This window comes from Hydractinia symbiolongicarpus, chromosome 3 (assembly GCF_029227915.1).
Source record: "Hydractinia symbiolongicarpus strain clone_291-10 chromosome 3, HSymV2.1, whole genome shotgun sequence".
Lineage (NCBI taxonomy): Eukaryota > Metazoa > Cnidaria > Hydrozoa > Anthoathecata > Hydractiniidae > Hydractinia > Hydractinia symbiolongicarpus.
The window spans coordinates 3435603-3459848 of record NC_079877.1 but is presented as its reverse complement, the minus strand read 5'-3'; the positions used below and the strand labels follow the sequence as shown (position 1 = coordinate 3459848).

The following is a 24246-nucleotide window of genomic DNA, read 5'->3' as shown; positions in this document are numbered from 1 at the left end:
AAAAGTTTCATGTTAGCTCTCAACATATACACTAGCCCTGTTTTAATCTTTTTTAAAAAAATTTCAAAATTCGACAAATTTACATAAATTGCATCTTGAATATAAACCAGAAACAAGCCACTCATGTAACAGTTCATTTTTACTTGTACCACACCTGCGCTATCTCAATTTAGGATTGTTATGTGTATACACATCAAAGATGACATAGCGAATACTAATGCAGAGATTTTCCCTTTTTCTCACTTCTGAATTTTTTAGAAGTTACTTTTATTATACAGAAACAACAAATACTCAAAAAAATTAATAGAAAGTCACTTACAGCAAGTTTTTCAGAGTGACTCTAAAATGAAAACAGTAGATGAATGTTATATTTCATGAACTAGAATATTGATTATTCTAAAAAAGACCAAAAAAAAAACGTCATTTATTATAGAAACTAGTTTAAGGAGGTCTACCTTTTGTTGTGGCTGAACATACACTGGTTGTGGTGGATCTAATGAAAGACCACAGAGAAATTACAAGAAAATAACAAAAAGAACGAAGAGTAATATACAAGTTGGCAACATCAACAACAACAATAGCAAACGTACAACTTAAATGGCAAAGAAAACAAACAAACAAACAAACAAACAAACAAACAACATTGAAGGACATTTTGCTTGAACTTACTTTGAATGATAACATTATGCTGCATAGGTTGTTGCGGTGGATATGCATATCCAGGAGCAGTTGGTTGGCCATAATATGGTGGTGGTTGGGCCATTTTTTATATTTTTAGTCTACTAAGAATACAAGAAACTAAATTTACATTTAACACCATTTGAGTATTAATCCTTAAATAGATTAATAAAATTAATAAAAATGAATTTTACACCCAATATTTTTGGCACTTTATATCAAATAAAAACTTAATTTATTTTTTCAATTATTTGTGTAATCTATGTAAAAAAAAAATACCACAGCCATGATAATAAGAGATTGGAACAATAGGACCAATTCTTTTTAGGAATCATTCGTTATTTGCTAAAGTTAAGAATTCTAGACTTAAATGGTCGCAATGAATAAATTACAATAATCATACAGAAGAATATAAGTTGACATCATGCTGGGTGGTCATGTAGAAAGCAACAGTAGTAACATTAATGAACAAAAATTGACCTAACAATTCCTACCTTGTCATTACACAACAACTTTATCTAGCTAACAAACTTCACCTAGCTTTTTTCACAATTCTATTCAAATCCAACCAACTTATAAACTTTATGTCAAAATCTATCTACATTATTTTATTCTTAATGCTTATATAAAAATTTAATAACTTTCTCATGTTTTATTCATTAAGTAGATTACTAATTCTTTTCTAAGATATTAAGCTGTGCTTAATTAAAAGCAACTGCAGTCTAAAAAGAGTTTAAAAACAAAAATCAAAACACTGGTTGAAGGTTTTTGAAAAATAGGTAAAAAAAAGTAAGAGGTAAAAAGTAGGAAAAGAGTTTATGCATTGCATAATTAAGTATTTTATGCTGTATTAAGAACTTCAGCTACAAGTATGATATAGTAACTAGCTTAAAACATTACGTCAACACAGAAGGAGTGTTGTGTCTCTCCTTCATGCTAATTAATACAAAATCACAAAAAAGAGTTAAAATTTGACTCTAAAAGATTATTTAAAATATTCACTTCCCCAAATAAACTCTTATTTTCTTCTACAACATCCTCCTCTTCAAAGCAGATACACAAAACAATAAAAATCTAGAAATTAACCACACGTAGGAAGAGTGAATAAATATGCTAGCTAATCAAAACTCAATTGCTGACATTTGCAAATTTATACTCTTTCTAGAAGCAACTGCATTTCCTTGTTGCCATCAATGGACACAGCAATTAGGAATTACATGTAATGTCGTTTCAATGACAGTGTAAAGAAACACACTAACTAAATATGTGGGCTGTGAAATTTGATAATCATGTTCTGTTTGCCTCCAATATGCAACAACTTTTACAAGTAGATAAACATAAATTATTGTTACTGACAAACAGATAAATAGGTAAAAAAATAAAAAGATTGAAAATTACAACAAGTTATAAACTGTGACTTTTTATGAAAATTATTAAAAACAAATGCATTGTACGGATGTGAAAAAATACAACATATTTAGAAGCAAAATATATATTTATTCAGTACGCAAAATTTGAATTAAATAATTAGCAAAATACAATTTAGTTTGCTAATTAAAATATATATCTTGCACAAAATAACATTTGATGTACATGCATTGATACATTTGCTGGTGTACATGAATTAATATGTTCGTGAAAACAAACTTAATCTTCGTCACTGTTCATCTCTTGATCTTCGATTTGTAAATCATCCAACATTTCCTCTAACCCAACAGTTGGAGCATCTTCAATATCACTTTCACTGGCATTTACCTTGGCACGATCTAAAAAATGAATTTTATTTCTGAAAATTTGTAACAGTTCTAATATTTCCATATGTTTATTTTCATATGTTTCTCTTTATGCTGTTTGCGTCTTGTGTAAGAAAAACAGTGACTAAACATTACCAAAACAGATTTCAAAAGCAAAACACAAGAAATTGGACATATACTTTATTACTGCCTTTCTAATTTAATTTTTTCACGTTGGCAAAAAATTGACGGTATGTTTTCTTACTGTCTAAAAGAGCCAACATGAAAAACAAATTATAACACGCATTTTACAACTGTATAGTCATTGATCTTATCATTTTTAAAACTGAATCTGAAACACAGAATATGATTGACAAACAAACCTCTGTAGATATTGATTACAGATCTGTATTCACGATCTTCCTCCAAATCTTCCAAAAACTCATCATAGTCACTACAGCATGAAAAATATACACAACGTAAAAACTTATTCTCAATTAGGTTAACAACCATATCCATTCCATCCCAGATTTTATTTGATAATGACTTAGAAACTGATCACTTTTTTGTGATCACAAGGCTGTGAGACGAACTAGTCCAGATAGAAAGGTTAAATATATCATGAATAAAAAGCTCTATGGAGTAAATTTAAATCATTAAGTCAATTAAATTAATCATTTGTCAGAAAATGTAAAGTGTAAATATAAACATAAGTAATCCTGTTGTAAAAAATTATAATATTTATCTATATAGATAACACCCCACCTAGCATCGTTAAGATTTCGATGTATATCTTACAATTTGTCATTTATTACAGAAAACACAATGCTCTAACAAATAAAATTCCCCTATGCACATTATGGCTGATTTCTATCTGACGTACACTCACTTGGTTTTTTATCTAGTTTTTTACAAAAACTTGCATGCCTAGCAATTTGGAGGATGCTATATTACATTTAATACATTAAGACAACAACTCTATTGCATGGCATCTGTTCTTAGGTTGTTTGATAATCATTTGGTAAGTTTTTTAGGATGCATAGAAAAAATCCAAACAAGGCTTGATTTTGGCATAGGCTTCACAAAGAGCATTTGGAACACAAACTGTTCATGAACATAAAAAGGAACTAAAAATTCAATAAAAAAATGTTTAACTTTTGTTTTTTTAAAGATGTAGTTCGGCGTTAAACAATGTCCTTTGCACAAATGTACAAAACTTGTACCACAAACATTTTACGAACGACAATACAGAAACAAGGAGTCCATTAAGTCTTAATATTTTGTTTTATTTTTCTAGTTATTTTAGGAAGATACAGATGTTCCAAAAAATGTAAACGTAATACAAGCAAAAGAGAATAGATTAAACGAAAATACTTCCTGAACAGATCTGAAACTAAATCCTTGCCAATACTTCGAATAATAAAAATAGTTCTAATTACTGAGTTTGATTGGGACGAGGATAATTTGTCTGATGATGATGTCGTAGAAGGGCCAGCTATGCAGATCAAGACAGAATGGGTAGTGGAGGCTATTAGGAAATTGAAGATTGGCAAGGCTGCAGGAGTATCAGGTATTGTTGCAGAGATGGTAAAAGCATCTGGATATATTGGAGTTGAGCTTATTACAAGTCTTGCTAACCAGATTATAAAGGATGGTGCTATTCCGAGTGAGTGGCAGTCGAGTGTAATAGTGAATTGTTTCAAGGGCAAGGGTGATGCATTAGAAAGGGGTAACTATAGAGGTTTGAAGTTAGTTGATCAAGTAATGAAAGTTATTGAAAGAGTGATTGATAAGTTACTTAGAGAAAGAATTGATATAGATAAGATGCAATTTGGTTTTGTTCCAGGGCGTGGCACTACAGATGCAATATTTTTACTCAGACAGCTTCAGGAAAAGTATTTAGGAAAGAGAAAGAATCTCTATTTTGCCTTTGTAGATTTAGAGAAAGCTTTTGATAGAGTGCCACGTAAAGTTATTTGGTGGGCTATGAGAAAATTAGGTGTGGATGAGTGGCTAGTTACGATGGTTCAGTCTATGTACAGCAATGCTAGAAGTCGTGTCAGGATTAACGATTCACTTAGTGATGAATTTAGTGTAAATGTTGGTGTACATCAGGGTTCTGTACTTAGTCCTTTGTTGTTTATTGTAGTCTTAGAAGCGCTGTCCATGGAGTTCAGAACAGGTTGTCCATGGGAGTTATTGTATGCAGATGATTTGGTTCTCATAGCAGAGTCGATGGAAGAATTAGTTGAAAAGTTTGAGAAGTGGAAGAAAGGACTAGAAGAGAAAGGGCTGAAGGTAAACACAGCAAAGTCTAAAGTCATGATAAGTAGCATTGCAGCCAAGTGTGACCTTGTAGTTGGAAAGTGACCTTGTGGAGTTTGCAGGAAAGGGGTTGGTAGTAACTCAATTTTTTGTCAGACTTGCAAGCATTGGGTACATAAAAAGTGCAGTAGTATTAGTGGAAGGTTAAGAGCTGGCATACAGTTTGTATGCAAGCGTTGCAAAGGTGAGATTATAGAGAATGAAGTATTTCCAGCTTTAATGATGTACAACAGTGGCTCGTTAGAGATAGTTAAGAACTTCTGTTACTTAGGTGATATGTTGGGCAGTGAAGGGGGTGTTGGAAGAAGTGTTACTTGCAGGATAGGTTCTGCTTGGAAAAAGTTTAGATAGTTACTTCCTTTATTGACTAGCAGAGTCCTGTCAATTGTGGTAAAAGGTAGGTTGTATGAGGCTTGTGTAAGAAGTGTTATGTTGTACGGTAGTGAGACATGGGCAGTGAAGCAGGAAGATCTTGACCGTTTAGAAAGGAATGATATGAGAATGGTTAGGTGGATGTGTAATGCCACTTGGAAAGAATGGAGGAGGATAATTGGGTAAGAAAGTGTAGAGACTTGATAGTTCCTGGGGCAAAGCCCAGAGGCAGACCGAGAAAGACTTGGCAGGAGGTTATAAGGACAGACTTGATAGAGAGGAAGTTGAGTTTAGATCTAACACAGTCTAGATCAGATTGGAAGAGGGTCATTAATATACCCCGTCCAACCCATGCTAGCATGGAAAACGGACGTTAAGCCGAGAATGATGATGATGATGATAATTGACCATAACATAAAATTCCTGAAATTTTCAGGATATATATTAAGGAAAATGGTGATTTTCCTGACATTTTTGACAGTTCTTAAAAAACCACTGTCATTCCTGACAAAATAGGCATTCTGAGAAAGTGTACAGACACTGTCTTTTTTAACAATTTCATTTTATGTCTTGGCTATTTTACTGGCCCAAAAGTATGTATGATTATTTAATATTCTTTTCTTAATACTTTTACAGCAAAAAAGGTACTGATAACACAAGACGTTATACTCACTCTTTATGCGCTTTTTCCATTGGAAGCGATTTCAGCTTCCAATTTCTTTTCCTACTCCTCTTTTTCTTGTCACCATACACTTTTTTCACTAACACCTAAAATTAAAAAAAAATGAAATGTTATTGTTAGAAAACAAAAAGCACTAATAATTATTTTCTGTGTTCCAAAAGAAAATGATTGCAAAGTAAGAAAATATTCTACTTGTATACCGTTTTTGGTTTCTTTGGATTTTATTAACGACCACAAACCTATTTAACCATTCTTAATTTTTTGTTTATTCAAAGTTGATTTGTGTAATACACATCATAATTAATAATTTGTCTTTCTTTTTAAGTCATTCCTACCAGTTTTATATTTTCGATATATAACAAACTGAAGTTATTAGTATATTGCGTTGCAAGGTTTGTGAATTTTAATGTTCCTCTAAATGTCATCTGAAATGAACGTGTGATAAAATAACAAATTAGTTAGTTCTGCTTTTTAAGGAAGTGGTTCATAACAATTTCAATTCCAACTGTTGACATGATTGTTGAAGTGTTTTTACAAAAGTAGTATTCATGTCGTTGTGAAAAAAGGTAATTTGTTTCATTAATTCTGAAATGAAAGACATACAGAAGTTTCTAACTTGAATCCAGCCATTGGCTATATCCTTTATGCCACATCAACAGTATACAATTTCCTGGGCTGTTAGTCAGAGCTTCAAAAATTTTAAAATCATGGTATACGTTATTTTGTGTATCTCTATGTTAGCCTTTTATCTCATGCACATGAAAACCACGAAGGCACACACATGCATGCTATTTCTGCACCATGTCTTAAAATCAGTTGTATTTTTTGAAACCCTAATAGTAATATGATTTTCATGAAAAGCTTACCACATCTGGTATGTTGTCTTTCTTAATTAACTCTAAATTTGGGTCGTTCAAATTGGTTGTTGTAAAATCATACCTAAGGAGAGATCATAAGTACAATAAAAACACAACAACAACCACAAATATTATCTTCATTTACATCAGGATGTAAAGAACCTAAAGTTATTTAAACCTAACACATTGCAAACAGATTACCAACAAAATTAATCCATTAACACCAATAACTAGAACTTGTTTGCATGTTGCACCTAACTCTTGCATAACATATTTACTACCCTGTTTAAAATACTTCAAAACTGACATTAACCAAAACAAAGTTCCTAAAGAATCAAGATACCAAATGGCACTTTGTGCTATACACAAATTTTAACTGCATTGCGGGAAATTTTTTTTTGAGTATTCTATTTGCATTTTTTAGAAAGTTTGTATGTTGATAAGCTGCAACCTGCACAGAGTAATTGCCTGACAAAGAAAAGGTTTTGAGCTCAAATCACACTCAATTAATTATCTTTGCAGCACTTGGGAAGCGAATTTGCAGGTTTATCAATACATTATTTCACACCATAACTAAGAAAATGTGTTAAAATGCTCACCCTATGACAGTGTCACCAGCAGATAACAGATGTCCTAGATGTGTACGACAGTGAAATTGAGCATCAGAACCAGACATATCATTATTACGCATCAAGTAAACATCTGCTTGGCAAAACTACGACAAAGTATATCAAAATAATATAATTCCTTGAAACTAAGGCAAGTTTCAAGTGTAACATTACTAATTTCAATGAGTTCTATAAACAGAATCAGATGTGATAAGTTTTATATTTTCTGTCATTTATTGTGAAATTTAAAGTTTATACATTTAACGAAGGAAATAGTACCAACGGGATAAAATGCGTACATTAATATAACTGCATGTACAATCCTATATCTACGTAATCTTACTTCAACTACGTGATTTAATTTTATTTACAGTGAAATTGCTTTAAATCTCTATTGCTTGTCAGTGCTAATATTACGAGCTCTCTCTAAACACAATCCTGGAGATAATGTTTCTTTTGTGTTGAATGTAATTCTAATCTATTTATATCTTTATATCCAATTTGCTTCTGGTTAGAGCAATATAGCAGGTATCATTTTTTTAATGACACGTATTTCACAACCTAGTGCCCAGGACTTAATTATTAATTCCTGTTAAAAATATTAAAAAAATGTTAAAATTAAAGTATAGACAATAATTTCTTTTTTTATCTTCGCTACCTCGAGTAACAGGTGGCCACTGAAAACATCAAAAATAAATATAAAATACAATTGATAAGACACACGCAACTATCTCCTCCTCATTGCCGCCATTCATTTTATTATGCATACTGTGATTGCTGGGATATAAATAGATAACAAAATTCTAAACATTAGAAAAGAACATTCCGTACATTGCTGATAGCATGGGTTTTTTTTTGTTTGTTTGTTTAATCGCAGGAAGTATGAGTTATCATTGGCTGAAACTAATATTTACAAATAAAAGGAAAACAGCATTGTCAAATTAATTTTAATTCATTATTATTTCGGCAATCGGAGACAAGGAAGTTAAGACTGAGAGAGTCGCTAGTTCAGACACTCGGTTCTCGTGTTTGAAGTTCACGAGTTTAACGTCCCCAACTGGGATAAAAAAACACAGAACACATGCACATGTTTATAAAATGATTAGGGTAAGTAATACGCTGAATCAAATAAAAAATAACACGATGCAGGTTATGCAAAGGTGCGGCTAAGTAAAACACATCAATCGAAATTTTATGCGGGTTATGCGAAGGTGCGGGCTATCTGGTAGCATCTAGCTTATAAATCCCTAAAAAAGCTGAGCTGCGGGTTATACAATGTGCGGGTTATATACCGGAAAATACGGTATGTAAAGAAAGGTTATAAACAAACACTGTTAAAACATATGTGGATTGGGGATGTGTAAGCCATATTAAATCACTCAACCTTTTAAGTGTAAATTGCATAAGCAAGATAATATCTCTTCCGTTTTTTAGGAGAGGAGTGCGTGTGTGCACACGGAAATTGATAAGGTGAACTGTTGATAGCATGTGCAAATGATAATCTTTACAAAACATTTATCAATGCATCACACCTAAAACACTAATCTGTGCTTTCTGATGCAGAAAAGCCTGGTCCACCCAACACTTTTTGTTTTCGGTAAGATAAAAGGGGAATATAATCCTTGTAAATGGGAGCACCAAAACTTTTATCTCTTATCTAAATAGTGTAAGTCACCTGAGAGAAAAAGGTGAACAAATCTACTCACTTTTTCCAGTGAAAGGATCCACAAGGTGTAGATTACTTGTTACTTTGTAACAAACAGAGATTTGGCTGAAGTGATAAAAAACAAAAATATTATTATTGAAAAAATACAAGACGGTATATTGCCTGTAAAAATAAAAACACAGATTTGGGCAAACCTTTTTTTTGACAAAGAAATTTGTTAGTCAAAAATTCTAAAGACATTCTGCTGAACTTCTCGTTGTTCTTACAAAGCAAAGTGGAGCTGCCAGCCTGTTCTGAAGAAATAATCTATATCCAAAGAAAAGGTTGATCAGGTAAATATTGACATTTTTGTGATTAACAGCTACTTTCCATCAACAAGATGTTGTTAATGGACAATGTTTATGCCACTTATACTACTCTGCAAGGACAATATATACTTAAAATCGATACAGGGTATAAAAAACCCCACTAAAGACAACATCAATGATAAACAAAAAAATCCACCTGGTTTGATCATACATTTGGATCATTACAAGATAGCAGAGAATTGAAAACTAATTGTCAGTTTTAAGTACACTAACTTAAAATACCTTGGAAAGTTTCAATTAGAGAAATACAGATGTTGGTATTTCCCTAACTTTAAACGTATCTATATTATAATACGTATACGTCAGTCTGTCACACAAAATGGTAACCGCAGTAGCAAGACATACAAAATGCGATAAAGCAACGATGGGAGAACTTGTGGATTTATCTGCGGCCACCGACTAGTGTTTAGTGGTTGATGTAGTAGGCTGAAATATTACATGGAAGTTTTAGAGGATCGCAGCAACCAAACCACCAAAAAGTGGGATGAGATTTAAGATTATATGATAAAATACAGGTAGGAGAAACTGATTTTAAGCATTCTGGTGTGATTTTGCAAAATAGTAGTTTTGGCAAACATCTATTTTAGCCTATATTTTACTATCTCATGTGACAGGTGAATATTTGGGAGTTTTTATAAATTTGCTTTCTCTACATTTTATCAAATATATATATATGTATAAAAATTCAACATGCAACCCAAAACAAAAGTTGAAATTTAGCATGCCAGCGCGTATGTATAAAAATTCAACATGCAACCCAAAGCAACAAAAGTTGAAATTTAGCATGCCAGTGCAGGTGGTTGGTGGCTGAGTGGTTTAATTTACTGCTTAGAAGAAAAGAGGTCCCGGTTGAAACCTAGTGGTTCACCAGAAAAACGCAGACAAAACCAAACGCACATTTCTACCGAGTGTGTAAATAAATAAAAAGCCTTATGTAAGCTTGACAAAACTTGCCTTATATTTCCAAGTGATCTTGCAACTTTGATTGGCAGACAAACAATATCATTCTAAAAAAACATTATGAACAACATTGTATTCCTTCATCACATTTTGCTCCATGCAACATTTATAAAACACCCTATTCATCACAAAAAACACAATGGAAACGTTTTTACGCAGCAAGAAGCTTTGTAGTGTACAGAAGGAGCAGCACAGATGATGCATCAACTATAAAAAATTACATACTTTGCAAACTGATGCCAGTTCAACTGAAAATGTATTTTTGTAGTTATAACTATTATTGTGAATATCATGGGAGATGAGTCTTTCTGATGTCTTCATTCTAAAGCGTAATAATATTTTGGGAACAAAAAAAAAAGAAGAGCCTGTAAAGATTAAATTGTGCTATGCCTTTAAACCAAGAATCAATTTTTTTATTAGGTTATTTTTCAAAGAAACAAAAAAATACTTCCATAAAACAGGAAGAGGAGAAAATTTCAAAAACATTTATTTTTCCTTACAATTATATTATAAATCAGACTTTACCTGCATGGTACAACAGTGTTTAGAAAATCAACCATACGTCTTGAATGTTGCTTGTTGGAATAATAAAAATCTAGGCCCTCTGCATGACAAAAAAACAACAACATGTCAATGGTTTACACTATTGACATTTAAAATAAAAAAGGAGATTTAAGATTAATGCGTACCATGAACTTGGTTTATGTTTAAACAGTTTGAGTGTATATTGTGTTTTATGATCAATTGCTCAAGGTAATAAAAAGTCTTTTTATGTGAAGCCTAAAAAGAAACGTATTATTAACAAAATGACATGTTAATACCATACTGTAACATCAGTTAGGTGTCTTATCCTTAGTATTTTGAGATTTTAAAACAATGTTCATAGTTTAATGGAAAGGACAAATCATAGACTCTGGTGCAATTTATACATTTAGCAAGTGTTTAGCAAAATTACTGAGCTTAAAAAATCGGTTGCAACATGCAAATGGACAAAGGAATATATGTAGGAGTTAAAAGTATAAGTATGTCAAATGAATTTTGCGAACATGTTCTTATACGGTAAAGTTTAAATACCTTTTGTCTTATTTGCACAACAGCTTTCCAAAAGTCTTTTGCTTCTCGTCGATGGCAGTCATCGCACATTTGACCTTGCACAATAAAATCCACAACAAAGGTTTGTTGCAGTTTGGTCGAGTTAAGGACCTAAACACAGAAAAACACTATGCAAAAACGTTGTCATGAGTTTAAATAATATTCTACTTATTGGAATAAAAAACTCTACACTTACTTCTTGTTGGATTGTAAGTTTTACTTTTATTCTTTTCGAATGAGGTTCAGTCCATACAAAACCAGCATCAACCAAATGTGTCTGTAAGAGAACAATATTTACCGTAACAATAACAAACAATACAAAGAATGTTATAAAACACCAAAAAAAATATGCTTGAAGAGATTTTCAACTGTAAGGAGTTGTAAAATCAATAATGGTAAAAAAAACCTTTGCAAGTCCTTTCAGCCTCTTCAAACATAGTGCAAGCAATTCCTTTGATTCTAATTCACAGGATACCCAATAATTCGGTGGCTGTAAATACCTAAAAACAAGCAAAAATCGGTTTAGTAACTTATTTTTATTACTTGACCTGTTAACAGAACAGATCATTGGTAATAATATTAGGAAATCTTACAGTGCAGAAATGGAACAACATGCAAAATAAGAAACAGAGTAACTTTGTGTTTTTCAAGGATGTTTAAGAAAATGAAAATATCAATTTGAATTGACAAGTGATGATTTTGAATGAATTGGAAGAAAAAACCCGAAAAATAATTTCTAGAATTTCTAGAATTTTTAAACTATCTAAAACAAAACAATTTTTAAAAAAGGTAAGGATTTCCAAGAATTTTCAAGGTGCTGGCTACGTTTAAAATATTTTTCACAGAATGACATTGTAGATCACAACACAGGTAGCAATTGCTATTTCTTGAATTTTTACTGAGAATCAAAATGACGAGATTATAAATGGTGTACTTAGCCGACTCCAATTTAATTAGTTGCTCCATGGGCAAAGTCGATAGTAGCTTACGGTGGGTCGGTTTGCACAAATAAAAATAATTTTATCGAGAATGTATGGTCGGAACAACAAGGTATTATGACAACCGTTTTTTTCTATGTATTTTTGCATAACGCAGGCAGTTTATATTTTTTAGTTGCAAAGAAAAAATAATAATAATTTGTCTCACTAAAAAATATGTAACGAGTTCTCAAGGTGAAAAGATAAAAATACTTGCATGCTTAAAAACTTGTTTTTTAAGTTATGCAGCAAGAATTTTTCTTGTGTTGCTTTGAAAGTTATACAGCAAGAATTTTTCTTGTGTTGCTTTGAAAGTTATACAGCAAGAATATTTCTTGTGTTGCTTTGAAAGTTATACAGCAAGAATTTTTCTTGTGTTGCTTTGAAAGTTATACAGCAAGAATTATTCTTATGCTGTTTTGAAAGTTGTACAGCATATACTTGTATTGATTTGAAAGTCTTACAGCAGGTTATACTTGCGCTGTTTCGAAACTTATACAGCAAGATATTCTTCTCCTACTTAAAAAAATAAAACAAACAATTTTAGTGTTCTTTTAATGCTTTTTGCACAGTTTTATAGGAAAATCTAAATTTTAGAGCAAATTCTTTTTCGGACTATGGTTGTTTAGTTGAGAATATTTAAAGTCTTTCGCAGTGGTAAAATCATTTTTTAAAAATCATAGCGGAGGAGGGTGTTCCGACAAGCATATTCTATCTTGTTTTAATTATTTTTCCTAAATGGTATCAACTGTATTACAGTTTAGCTAGCGTAGTTTTAAACATATATATTAATCATAATGAAGGAGGGTGTTACGACAATAATCTGTCTTGTTTTTCCCTTGTTTTATAACTATTTTAGCGAAAGTAGCTAATTTTCAATAATCTGTCTTGTTTTTCGCTTGTATTATAACTATTTTAGCGAAAGTAGCTAATTTTCGTTATAAATCACATAAAAATTTAAAAACTTCTGTTTAACCACGTAATTATTTTTATGATTAGCAAATTAGCGCATCGCACATTTTAGTTTTATGGCAACAAACTTGAACAAAGAATCAACTTTCAGTGGCCTTAACAACAGTGGTCCTAAGTAAAGTAATGTTATTGATTTACCTTGTTAGTTTATAACTGTAGATTGACATTTAACCAACAAAAAATAAACATTGATTATCCTCTATGCTCATTATATTTTCACCAGATGGGATGAGAATTTGTTTTTTTTCCTTTTTTTTTCTTTAAAACTTTTTTGTTTAATGTTATTTTTTTTGTTATCGTCAAAATTAGGGTAGATGTTGACATTTAGGGTAGATGAAGACATACGTTGGCTTCATCAGACCTTTGAAGTTTAATTTAAAATAGCAAATTATCAACAGCATTGATAAAATACCTTTCACATGATTTACAAAATTGCAAGTAGGCTTGTTTTTGTATTCCTTCTGTAATATCAACTTGAGTTCGGATACAAGCAATGCAGATGTTTGAAGGGTTTGGTGGAGTTGGAGTACCACATTGACAGCAAAGGCTAAAATATAAAATTTACAAGATTAAAATAATAATTTGTTGTCAGAAAAACAGAATCAAAACAAATTTAACTAATATCAAAATTACTATATTAAATATCTAATAAGATTTGTATATTTTATTCTAATGTTAACACCCTTGGTATCATCACTGCAAAGTATATATACCAATTTATTAATGTTAAGGCAGCCTCTGGTGTTACTGAAAAATACTATAATAATATAAAATTTGAACACCAGAGGCTGAAAATACTGAAAATTTGAACACCAGACAACATCATGCTGCTAAATGAGTTGACATTTAGAGTCATGTATATGGATTGTTGCATGTTGCATCTTAGACTCATTCAGGCAAGCTTATGCTTTTCTAAATTAACAGTAAAGACTAAAAGGAATGTCTGGAATATAAAAATGATTGTGAACTGCAAAATTGAAAGCCAGTAGAGAAAACGCAATCCTCTTCTTTGCCAGACACAATGTGTGCCTTTTCATAAGGTTTCAATATTAACTGAAAGAATTTAATAGTTAAATATTTAAATTAAACCAGTTTAGACCTGATTAGTATGGAACTGAAAAGTAGAAAATGTTTGTAACAATGATTTGATGTTGTTAGTTAACACTGGTTAAATTCAAATAAAAGAAAAAGTATTATTAATCAATGGTGACAATGGTAAAGTAATAATCACGTAACGGACAACATTGTTTTTCAGGAGTTTTTTTTCTTCTTGTTTGCTTCTTCTTGTTCTTAATTTACAACACAAGAACAGTGCCTGCGTTTAATTCACATTCAGAAAACAGTAAAAACAACATCATTATTTTTCACAGTTTGAATATTTTATCCTCTGAGTGAAATTATAAATAACTAAATAAACATGCGTTAACTTTCACAATAACAAATTTGAAGTATCTCTAGCAACTGATGTTGCAGTTTAAAAATTTTATGTGGTCTATTGTTTCCTAAAACTATGGCCAACGTTTTGTTCAGGTTGCTCAAGACTATTTAAAAGTATCAATTTTTACCATAAGTAGATTTAAGAGAATTGGAAAGCATGAACAAAGTATAAAATTATTTTATAACGTTCTCCAGAAAGAGGTTTTAAAACAAAAAACATTAATATTAAAGATAACAGCTTCTTATCAAATTTATGTTTTAAAATTAGAGTCGGTATATTACATCTATTAAAATACAACATAAAGTAAAAATTAAATTAACAAAATAGACAAAGATAAAAACTAAAAACAATGTATTAGCGAAATGTAAACATAATAGCTTCGCATACACAAGTTTTTTTAAGCAACATAAAACAATTTTGATGGTAAGGCAACATCACCAATAGGTGGAACTGTCTTTAAATGTTTTAAACATCTCAGCAGTGGCAATATATCATCGTTTATAGTGTTTTCAGTAACACCAGGGTTTGGCCATACAACTAAGCAACGTAAATACTGAAGTTTGCACAAAACAGGACAAATACTAATGAGGTCCTTCAAAGGGAATGCACAAGATGAAATATCTAGGTATTGCAGGGATCCACTCAGTTTTTCCAGAAACAAAAGAAACAATTTTTTCTCCCTGCCGATCCTATGATTTTGGTCAATCTTGAGCTTCTGCAAATGGTGAAGGTTATTTGATTGCAGCAGAGCATTTACCACCAATTTAGTAACCTCGCAGCCAGATATTATCAAGGCTGTTAAAAAATGTGACTGTACACCTACGGACAGTATATCAACAAGTCCATCACCAAGACGATTAAACGAACAATCTAAATACTGCAGTTTAGGCAGCATCTGCAAACACTCAGCTACAGTGTGACATTGATAGGACGATATGGTGTTAAAAGAAATGCATAATGTTGATAAATTACATATATTTTTCAATTCACAACATATATATTTTAAACGTTTCCCTTCCGACAAACAATTAAAACTTAAATCAACCTTTTCCAATTTTTCCTGATCAACACTTGCCAACACCTTGGCAATCTTTTTACTAAATGTGTACTGGAACTGCAAGCTACAAACTAATAATTGTGTATTGCAGCTCTTTTCACTTGTACTTTCTTGCTGTTTACACAACTCTATAACATTGTCCACATTGTCACTGTTTACAACCAATTCCACTTTAATTGCTAATGAAGAGTAAATTTGATCCTTTGTGTTAAATATTCTACAAACTATTTCATTATCATTCATAACATTGTTGTCACATCGTAAACAAGTTGTTCCACATGCCAAATCAATTGCTCTGCTATACGAAGTAGATGCAACAGGGCCGTAGTGGTTAATTGACAACAATGGAGCATTACTTAAAAACATTCGCACTAACGCATCAGTTACATGCGTGTCTAGCTGCCCAAATTTATCATACAACAAATCGAAACATTGAATTGATCCTGTTAGCCTTTTCTGAATTAACGAGGCAATAAAAATGACATCGTCCTCTTTTAACTCAATTCCAATGTCCTGCATGGAAAATACTGGTAATGGCCAATTTTGTATCAACAACGAGAATGCCAACCTTTTTTTTGAAATAAAGAAGCATTTCTTTACAAGAACATAAAGAATAGCTTTAGGCAAATATTGAGCATAACACTTTAATATATCCAGATCTTTCAGTGCTTCAGAAGCTGCCAAATCTTGTAGGGATGGAACTTTCATTTTTTATATTTTTCTATAACAGAAATACACAACCTTTACACTTAATTTCCTGGTGCGAATTAAGTCCCGAGTATAGTTTGTCAGAAATAAATGCCTTGGCAGCTTTAACTAACAATCTCACTACTTGTAAGAATTTGACTTCGAAAGAGACAAATCAGATCGAAGAAAAAAGTGGAATACAGTGGAATGTCTTTTTTTAAACTTCAAATGAAACCAAATATATTTTTTTGTTTAAAAATATCATTTTTAAATTTTCTCAGTTCATTCAAAAACAGTTTCAAATCCTTTCATTGTATGAAAAGTTGCTTCATAGTTGCTTCCAAATTGACCCACATTAGTTTCCTATTTGCTTAAAAAATCAATATTACTTTGCTTCAACACTTCCCTAAATTAGTCTCAGTTCAAAATTTTTCAAAATTGCTTCTAATAAAACACATTATCATGTTAAACACGTTACCGACTTCTAAGGAAAGGTTATTTAAATAAGACCATTTTCATCACAAAAGTACCAAGCAAAGATCACAGAGAGCTAAAATAGCTTTGTACTATAGGTCATTTGGAAACTATTAAACAGAATTGCAGAAAACTAAAATATCTTCTTAGATCATTTAGTAACTTAAACAGGATTGCAGGAAGCTACAATGTTACAGTAGCCTAAAAGCTGTAAAAACGGAATTGCAAGAAGTGAAAACATCTCTGTACATTGTATAAAACTCAATCAAAATGCAACAATGAGATGTGAAAACATTACCCTGGGTCACTTGCAATGCAAAGATTGTAGGAAACGATAACATCACCACTATTTGTTTAAAAAATCAACAAAACCGGATCATAAATGTAAATTGCTTAAAAACTGTTAAAATTAGATCGCAAAGGCAAAAACGCTGTATTTAGTTTAAATTATGGATCATACAAATTTAAAACTTTACCCTAGTTAATTGGAAAACTATTACAACAGAATCGTACAAAGCAAAAACATTGCGGTAGTTGATTAAAAATAAGGAAGAAAACATGATACAAAGTTTTAAACATTCTTCCCAACAGCAGGTTGCATCATTTAAAAAAGAAAAAGGTGTGTGGTACATCGCGCATGTAAAAAATGTTTTAAGATTTTGGTGCATGATTTATTACTTGCCTGAGTACATTAGCAGGCCTATCAAGAAGGGGAGAGCAATTGCTCTTGCTCACACTAAGGCTGGCCCAGTTCTGAGAAATAAGAAACTGGCTGAGCCATTAATTGTTCCCCCAATTCTAAAAAATATTTTACTGGCTGAATAATATCAATTCATGTCACATGGAAATCAATGTTCTCTTTCTTATTATTTACAGTAAAAAGACTTTGTGATAAAATATGCGTTTATAATCTTATTCTATTTATTCAGATTGCTTGCCTAGTTTAAATTATTGCATCCTTAGGGGAGCCATTTATTGCTCTGGTGTTATTTTCTTATTGATAGGCCTGCATTACGCGTGTGATGACGAGTGATTACAAACAGGCCTCTTGATAGATTTGCGATCAGGTAAAGTGGCATGGAAAGGTTTTGCCCGAAAAAAACAAGTCATTGAAATTCAGTCAGACTTTTGCAAACCTACTATGCAAATTGTCACAATTACATTTATTTAATTAGCCAAGAAACTATAACCACTAAAATGGTGGTTGACTGTCCTTGTTTGGAACTAGATTCCTCCGCGCAATTCTGTTTTTTAAAGAAATCTCTTTCTGCCTCTTTTTCTTATCAAAGAAGTGTTACCATTTTGACCTTTTAATTCAAAATAAAAAATGTTTTTTTAACCATTTTACCTTTTCATTCAGAATTTACCAATTTACTCTCGAACATGCAAATCTTTTTCTTCTTTAATATTCCAGACATCGCGTGACCTTGTTTGAAAGTAAGATTTTGCAGTCTTCCATGTTTTTTGCTTTTTTATTTCCGTAATGTGATTTCTTAGAATTATTACTCACTACAGTTCTATTTAGGAGTGTGATTGTTCACGCACCTAACAAATAAATTGACATTTTAGGCGAGTTATTTTTCACTTGTCTAACACATTTTAGGAGCGATCTCGCATCTAATATAATGCAGCTTGACACAGTTTGTTTGAAATTATGAAACACACAGTTTTAACATTTTATTGAAAGAAATTAACTGGTGTGTCTTGTGACAGTTGTTTTGAAATATATATATAAATATATATAGGTTTTTAAGCTTTACAATAATGGAAGTATATGTAGGAACATACTTAACAATAACTAAATCACAATTCATAATTTTGTATAGTACAGGGGTTTAATTAGCTGGCTGCTATTTGCAATTTGCAAATAGAAAATGCTGTCTTTGCAAATAATTCTATGAAAAATTATTCGCAAATCATTCTACTTCAAAGTTTTCAATATTTATGAAAAATTATGACGTTATTAAATAGATCTAAAACACATATTGAGCATAATTATACTAACTTAATGTTGGAGAATGACCTAAAAACATTTTTAACCACATGTCTTGCCAAAACTGGTAAATACAACACCTCACTCATACCTCGATTACGATATCACACATAAATAGCAGAACTTTTAAGTCCAAAATCTTAGGAACCAATCAAGATAAAAATTTCTAGACCAATTTTCACTCTTTCATGCTAAATTACCTTTTTCTTTAAATGTTGAAAGCTGTCAGAGCAGGCCCAAAATAAGTGCAGGAAAACAGTCTTGCTCATGAATATTTGCACCTGCGTGTGGTCGTACGTTCGCCTACACTAATACAGGCCTGCGATCAGTATCACAGGCCTAGCTTATAATTTTGGTGTGCAATTATTACATTCAGGAGTTTTTGAAGCATAGTAGTTGGCAAAAAAATTGCAGACGTAATTTTGTTGTGAAATTTAAATGAGTGGTGTTATGAAGAACGTAAGGTAAAGAGAACATTAAAGTCAGCCCCTTTCCTTCATGTTGACACTCTTATGCTCGGCTGGTGCATTACACTCAGACTTGAATGAAAGACGGAAGACCATTTGGAACCATATCACAAGTTAGTCGGACCTTCATTGTCACAGAGAATACTGCGAGAAGAGTGCACACCCATGCAAGTTAAATATAACCAGAACATGGGAGAGGTTAGGTGTCCTGTACCTTAATCTTTCGAACGAATTTTCTCGTGATGTAATAACACCAAAGAAAAAACATGTTCAATAAAGTTTAAAAATCTTTTTAAATGGGGAAAAAGAAATCAAATATGTTTAGTAATAATAATCGAAAACATTGTATATCGTACTAATATTAATATACAGTCCAGTTCAGATGTAAGCTTACGCGTACGCTCAACTTAAAAAAATATTGCTTTTATTCAAAAAAGTTTTAGGATAGCAAGTTCCTTTCAAATTGCGCGAAAAAAATTGCTTCGTGTTAAGAAGAAAAGCATAGCAAGAAATATTGTTTATAAAGAATACTCTGGGCAAGAAAAAATTAAACGCGAAGGCCATTGAATTTTTATTTTTTTAACAACGAAACTAATTATAGTAACGCGATTTTAATCTCGACATATTTAAAAAACACAAGCTCTTTTAAAAAACAACAAATCCAATGATCTAAATATTTAAAAAACTAATGCTACTTTTAAAACTTTTAGTAATATTTCTTTATTGTTGAAACATATTTTTTAAGATGCAAAACTTTTAAAAGTTCTTTTTATAAAAAGCAATGTTTAACAACGCAAACAGAAAAACCCTACGTTCGGGACTTTTCCCTTCACAATAAAGATTTCAAAAACAAATTAAATTTTAAAAGAAAAAATCTAATAATATAACTTTTGACGTTCTGGAAACATCAAAAAACTCATTGTGAGAATATTTTGTTTTAAATTTTATTACCGAAGAAAGAGTCTAAAAATATAACTTTCGACGTGCATAAAAGGTGAAACTGCTTGTTGTGGGAACATTTTGCTTTGGTAAAAAAAGATACAAAGTTAAAAACACGTGTTTTTTCTAAAAAATAAATCTTGGAAAAAGATTTAGTACGAACTTAAAAAATATTAATAAAAAAAGAGCTATAAAATTAAATGAAGTCACTGCTATTTAGTTTCAGTCGTCACAAATACTCATTTATAGCATTAACCGGGCCTGCCCAAGTCAATTTTCGGTTTGTTTTTGAAACATCAAAATCAGGCCTTTTCAGGAGAGGCGTGCAATAGCACGCGCACACCTCCACACACACGCAAAATGGCTTAGGCGTGCTATTGATAGCACCTGCAAAATGACAAATTTTAAAGGGAGTTAACCGGTGCAGCACACCCAAAAACACACCTAAAATACTTGAGTTGGCTTTTTGGCACACACGTATTAAAATTTTCCTGAAAAGGCCTGCAAAATACCAAAAAACAATCTGTTTAATTATCAATAATTAATAAAACACTTGATAATGTAACTTAGATTACGAAAAGCTTCATGAAAATAGATTGTTTTTTAACCAAGTGTTCAATTGATTATTGATACTTATTTATGGCTATAGACTTACACAATCTGCTTAAAATACTCAACTTTTTTCCTGTCTAAAGGTTCTTTTTGAACTTGTTTACCATTCACCACTTTGTTAATAGCAAAAATGTTTTTCCTATCTTTTTCTATCAAAATTAAAGTTTCAATCTTTGTTAAAATATATTATTTCTATCGCTAAAAAGCTTTAGTTACCTCGCGCAACCAACAATGCCTTCTCGCTAGCATATTTAGTTTCTTTGCAAAACTTATATTTCATAAAGCTATTAAACATTGGCTATTGGCTCTTCGTATCACATTGATATAGTTGATAACATTTGCAATTACGCTATTTGGAATATTTATGTAATGACTTACATGACTAGCAAGATAATTAATAAAACAATAGATAAACAACTAACTCCTCTGAGAAAAAAGTGTGAAATTTGAGCGTAAGTGTACGCTACATCTGGACTGGATTGTTCTAAATTGAGCAATTGTTATCCTTTTTGGCTCAAATTTTTACCCTTTTTTCATGAGACAATTTGATACCAAAATTAAAAAAAAAATTATATATGCAGATATTATTTTAAAAAAAATTATAAAAATCTAGTTCAACTTAACATAAAAAAATTGCTAGTATTGATATAGAGCTAAAATTCACATGATATACTCATATATACAATAAACAAGCTGTGAAAATTTAATGAATGTAGTGAAAGGCAAACTGCAGTTGTCAGCATTTTTTGGTTACATGTTATAACTGCTGGAAATTGGCTGGATAAAAGGAACTCTGGATATTCTTTAAAATTCAAAAGTAATTGATGGCGGTTCCGAGGGTATAAGATTGGTGCATCATTCCTAAAATGTGGAGAGTACGGCAAAGATTTTGAGTCCTAAACAAAACTGCATGCCTGAGGTCAAGGCTTGAAAGGGTTAAAAAAAAATGCGGCAAGAAAAGTTATCACGAAAGAACGTGTTTTCTCTGTAATAAACTCTCATAAAAGTGTGCTGTTTACCTCCTCCGATCACAAAATAAGCTGCAAACGAGTGCTAGTTTACCCGAATTATCATAAAGGTATATTCTTGCTAGTCTTAGAAAACCATAGAGCTTTGTTTAAGCATTATATGAATGCAGACGCTTTGTAACATGATATTGTTCCGTGCTCACATTTATGGATGGGGTAAAACATGGACTTTTTATGGTCAAACCTTTACAGCTGAAACCTTGATTAAAAAAAAACTAAATGGTAAAAACACTTTAAATTGTAACCAATTGACAAAGATTAACCAGTATTTAAAAGATGTTAAACATTTAAAGCAAGAAAAGAAAAATATTCTTAAAAGATCCAGACTTGAATTTATAGAGCGTTTACCAAATAAACAGCATGTTTACGACATGCTCACCCCTGTTCATAATGGGGTGTAATAACATTAATGTAATAACAAATAATCTGTGTTTGCTCTGAGATTAGCATAAACAGCATAAAAAATATGTTATGTTTGCATCCTGAAGACACTGCAAAAATGAGTCAGTCTGTCGGTCAGGTGTATTTTTTCCCGGGGTTTTTAGATCAGAGCAAGTAAATTCGTTCCCAGGACCAAAAAATAGTATAGCGCCACTTGACATTGTTTGTTTTGCAGACCCTTTTTCGCCGCCCTGTAAACTGTCAGTAGCACAGGAGTACCTTAAAGGAATTAATTTTTACGGGAATTGTTGGGGACAAGGTCAGACCCGTATCACACTATTGATGTCGGTCACGTAAAATTATCTTAAACTAAAACATGGCAGCATGAAATTGCTGCACCAGTAAAATCTTGTGAGACATATTTTCTTTTCTTTCTGTAAACAATGACTGTAAGTAAATCCTAAAAATATATTCGTTAAAAATATGAAATCGTTCATGCTATTTAAGAGTTGGGTAGCCCAAATTTTGTGACCTTATATTCGGCGATTCAGTTCAGCTTTGTTGCCATAGTGATGATTGACATTTTGCTAATTGACGAAGCAAATTTGTGCTACATTCGCCATTTTTAAAAATTCGCAGGGTGAAAACAAACCTAGTTCGTAGGGGGAAGAATGCTAAAAATATGGAAATGGATGAATAATAGCTAACGAATAGTAACCACAATAAAAATCTGTCTAGAAATGATGCTTAGCTATCTAGACTTTGCTCCAAAAAATTATATTTGTCCAAACTTCCTAACATTGTTCCTCAAAGTCCAAAATGTGTCTAGCTCTGCACTCTCCTCACCTAAAATACGGACACTTTTTACCTCTAAAAAATTGTTATGACGTCAAACCGAATCGCTGAATTACGTTTAGATTAGAAAAAAAATTTACAGGGTTTTTTCCGACTTACCGACCTGAATTTTTATCACCAAAAGTGAGTTGGTTGAATGATGGCGGTCTAAAAATGTGTTTGTGGGAGCAGAAAAACAAATTTTAAATTATATATACAAACTATAAATGTATAAACTTCGTATGAACTTTATAATTTTGATGATACAAAAATGTTTTGAAAGTAAAATAGTAACAAAGATTTAATAAACTGATATGGCTTGTTGGAAACAATTTCTTATATAAATTGCTCTCACCTCTCTGCCCTTAATAAAATTTAATAAAATGAAACTATGTGCAGACAGGAAACTGTTTTTCCTCCGCTTAATACTTATTGGGTTTTATTCTAGATAAGCTTCAAGTCCTTAAACAATAAAAAAATTGAAATAATTCTTTCTAAACTTACATCTGTTGCTGTCTTACAGCATTCACATGCTGCACGTACTCCATGTTTTCTTGTTTTCTCCAAAAAGATTGGGCCCTGGGTAATCTAATGCTTTCTCGGAAATTTAAAAGGACAGCAAGATTGAGAATTGTAAGTGGCAGATTTACCCATGAATAAAGAATGGTGAAGAAGAACTTTTTCTTGCATTTCTAATTTGAAGATATAATTCCACTTTTTTTTATATTAATCAAAATTAAAAAAAGTCATCATCAATCGTGTACCAAGAATTTAGGGATTTAATATGTTTAAAGAAATTTCACGATAGATTAGGTAAAAGCTGGGAATAGCTCCCCATAACAAAAGTTAGTCGAGTTACTTGCTTCTTGTGATTGGTGTTGGGTTGGTTGCGCGACTGAAACTCATTCATTAACAGTTTTTAAAAAATATTGAACACACTGTATTTGTCTTGTTTCTGATTAAAAAACTAATTACTTATCTACTTATCTTAAAAAGAGATATATACTTCACTGGTCTGAAAAAATCATAATTAATAATAGTAATTG

The 24246-nt window shown here is 31.6% G+C and overlaps 3 protein-coding genes across 4 annotated transcripts in view; all 3 read right to left on the bottom strand.

The window, feature by feature from the left end:
* LOC130635502 (uncharacterized) overlaps positions 1–24246 on the bottom strand; it is a 99798-nt gene that overhangs the window by 5933 nt on the left and 69619 nt on the right. Inside the window, exons 1-4 of one of the 2 annotated variants that reach the window (XM_057444839.1) lie at positions 1173–1298; positions 670–782; positions 456–493; positions 320–340 (exon numbers count right to left, since the gene is read on the bottom strand). In XM_057444839.1, the coding sequence (XP_057300822.1) occupies positions 320–340; positions 456–493; positions 670–763 (153 nt within the window). In that variant the 5' untranslated portion in view covers positions 764–782; positions 1173–1298. Of the gene's footprint in view, positions 1–319; positions 341–455; positions 494–669; positions 785–1172; positions 1299–24246 lie in introns of those variants that run through there. The other variant, XM_057444841.1, reaches the window with a different exon arrangement.
* LOC130635503 (60S ribosomal export protein NMD3-like) lies at positions 2155–23971 on the bottom strand. Its single transcript, XM_057444842.1, is given in 16 exon segments — positions 2155–2444; positions 2795–2865; positions 5782–5876; positions 6657–6729; positions 7247–7344; positions 7346–7362; positions 8962–9026; positions 10244–10296; positions 10475–10571; positions 10775–10853; positions 10939–11029; positions 11324–11452; positions 11538–11618; positions 11748–11841; positions 13703–13837; positions 23705–23971. Coding segments are annotated over 16 exon segments (1341 nt in total). The 5' UTR covers positions 23749–23971; the 3' UTR covers positions 2155–2325.
* On the bottom strand, positions 14648–16986 carry LOC130635497 (leucine-rich repeat-containing protein 14-like). Its single transcript, XM_057444830.1, has one exon. The coding sequence runs from the start codon at positions 16491–16493 to the stop codon at positions 15126–15128; it is 1368 nt and encodes a 455-aa protein (XP_057300813.1). The 5' UTR covers positions 16494–16986; the 3' UTR covers positions 14648–15125.

Bases quoted from the DNA above. Each gene is read 5' to 3' on its own strand.
- LOC130635497 (XM_057444830.1), bottom strand. From the start codon at position 16,493: ATGAAAGTTCCATCCCTACAAGATTTGGCAGCTTCTGAAGCACTGAAA.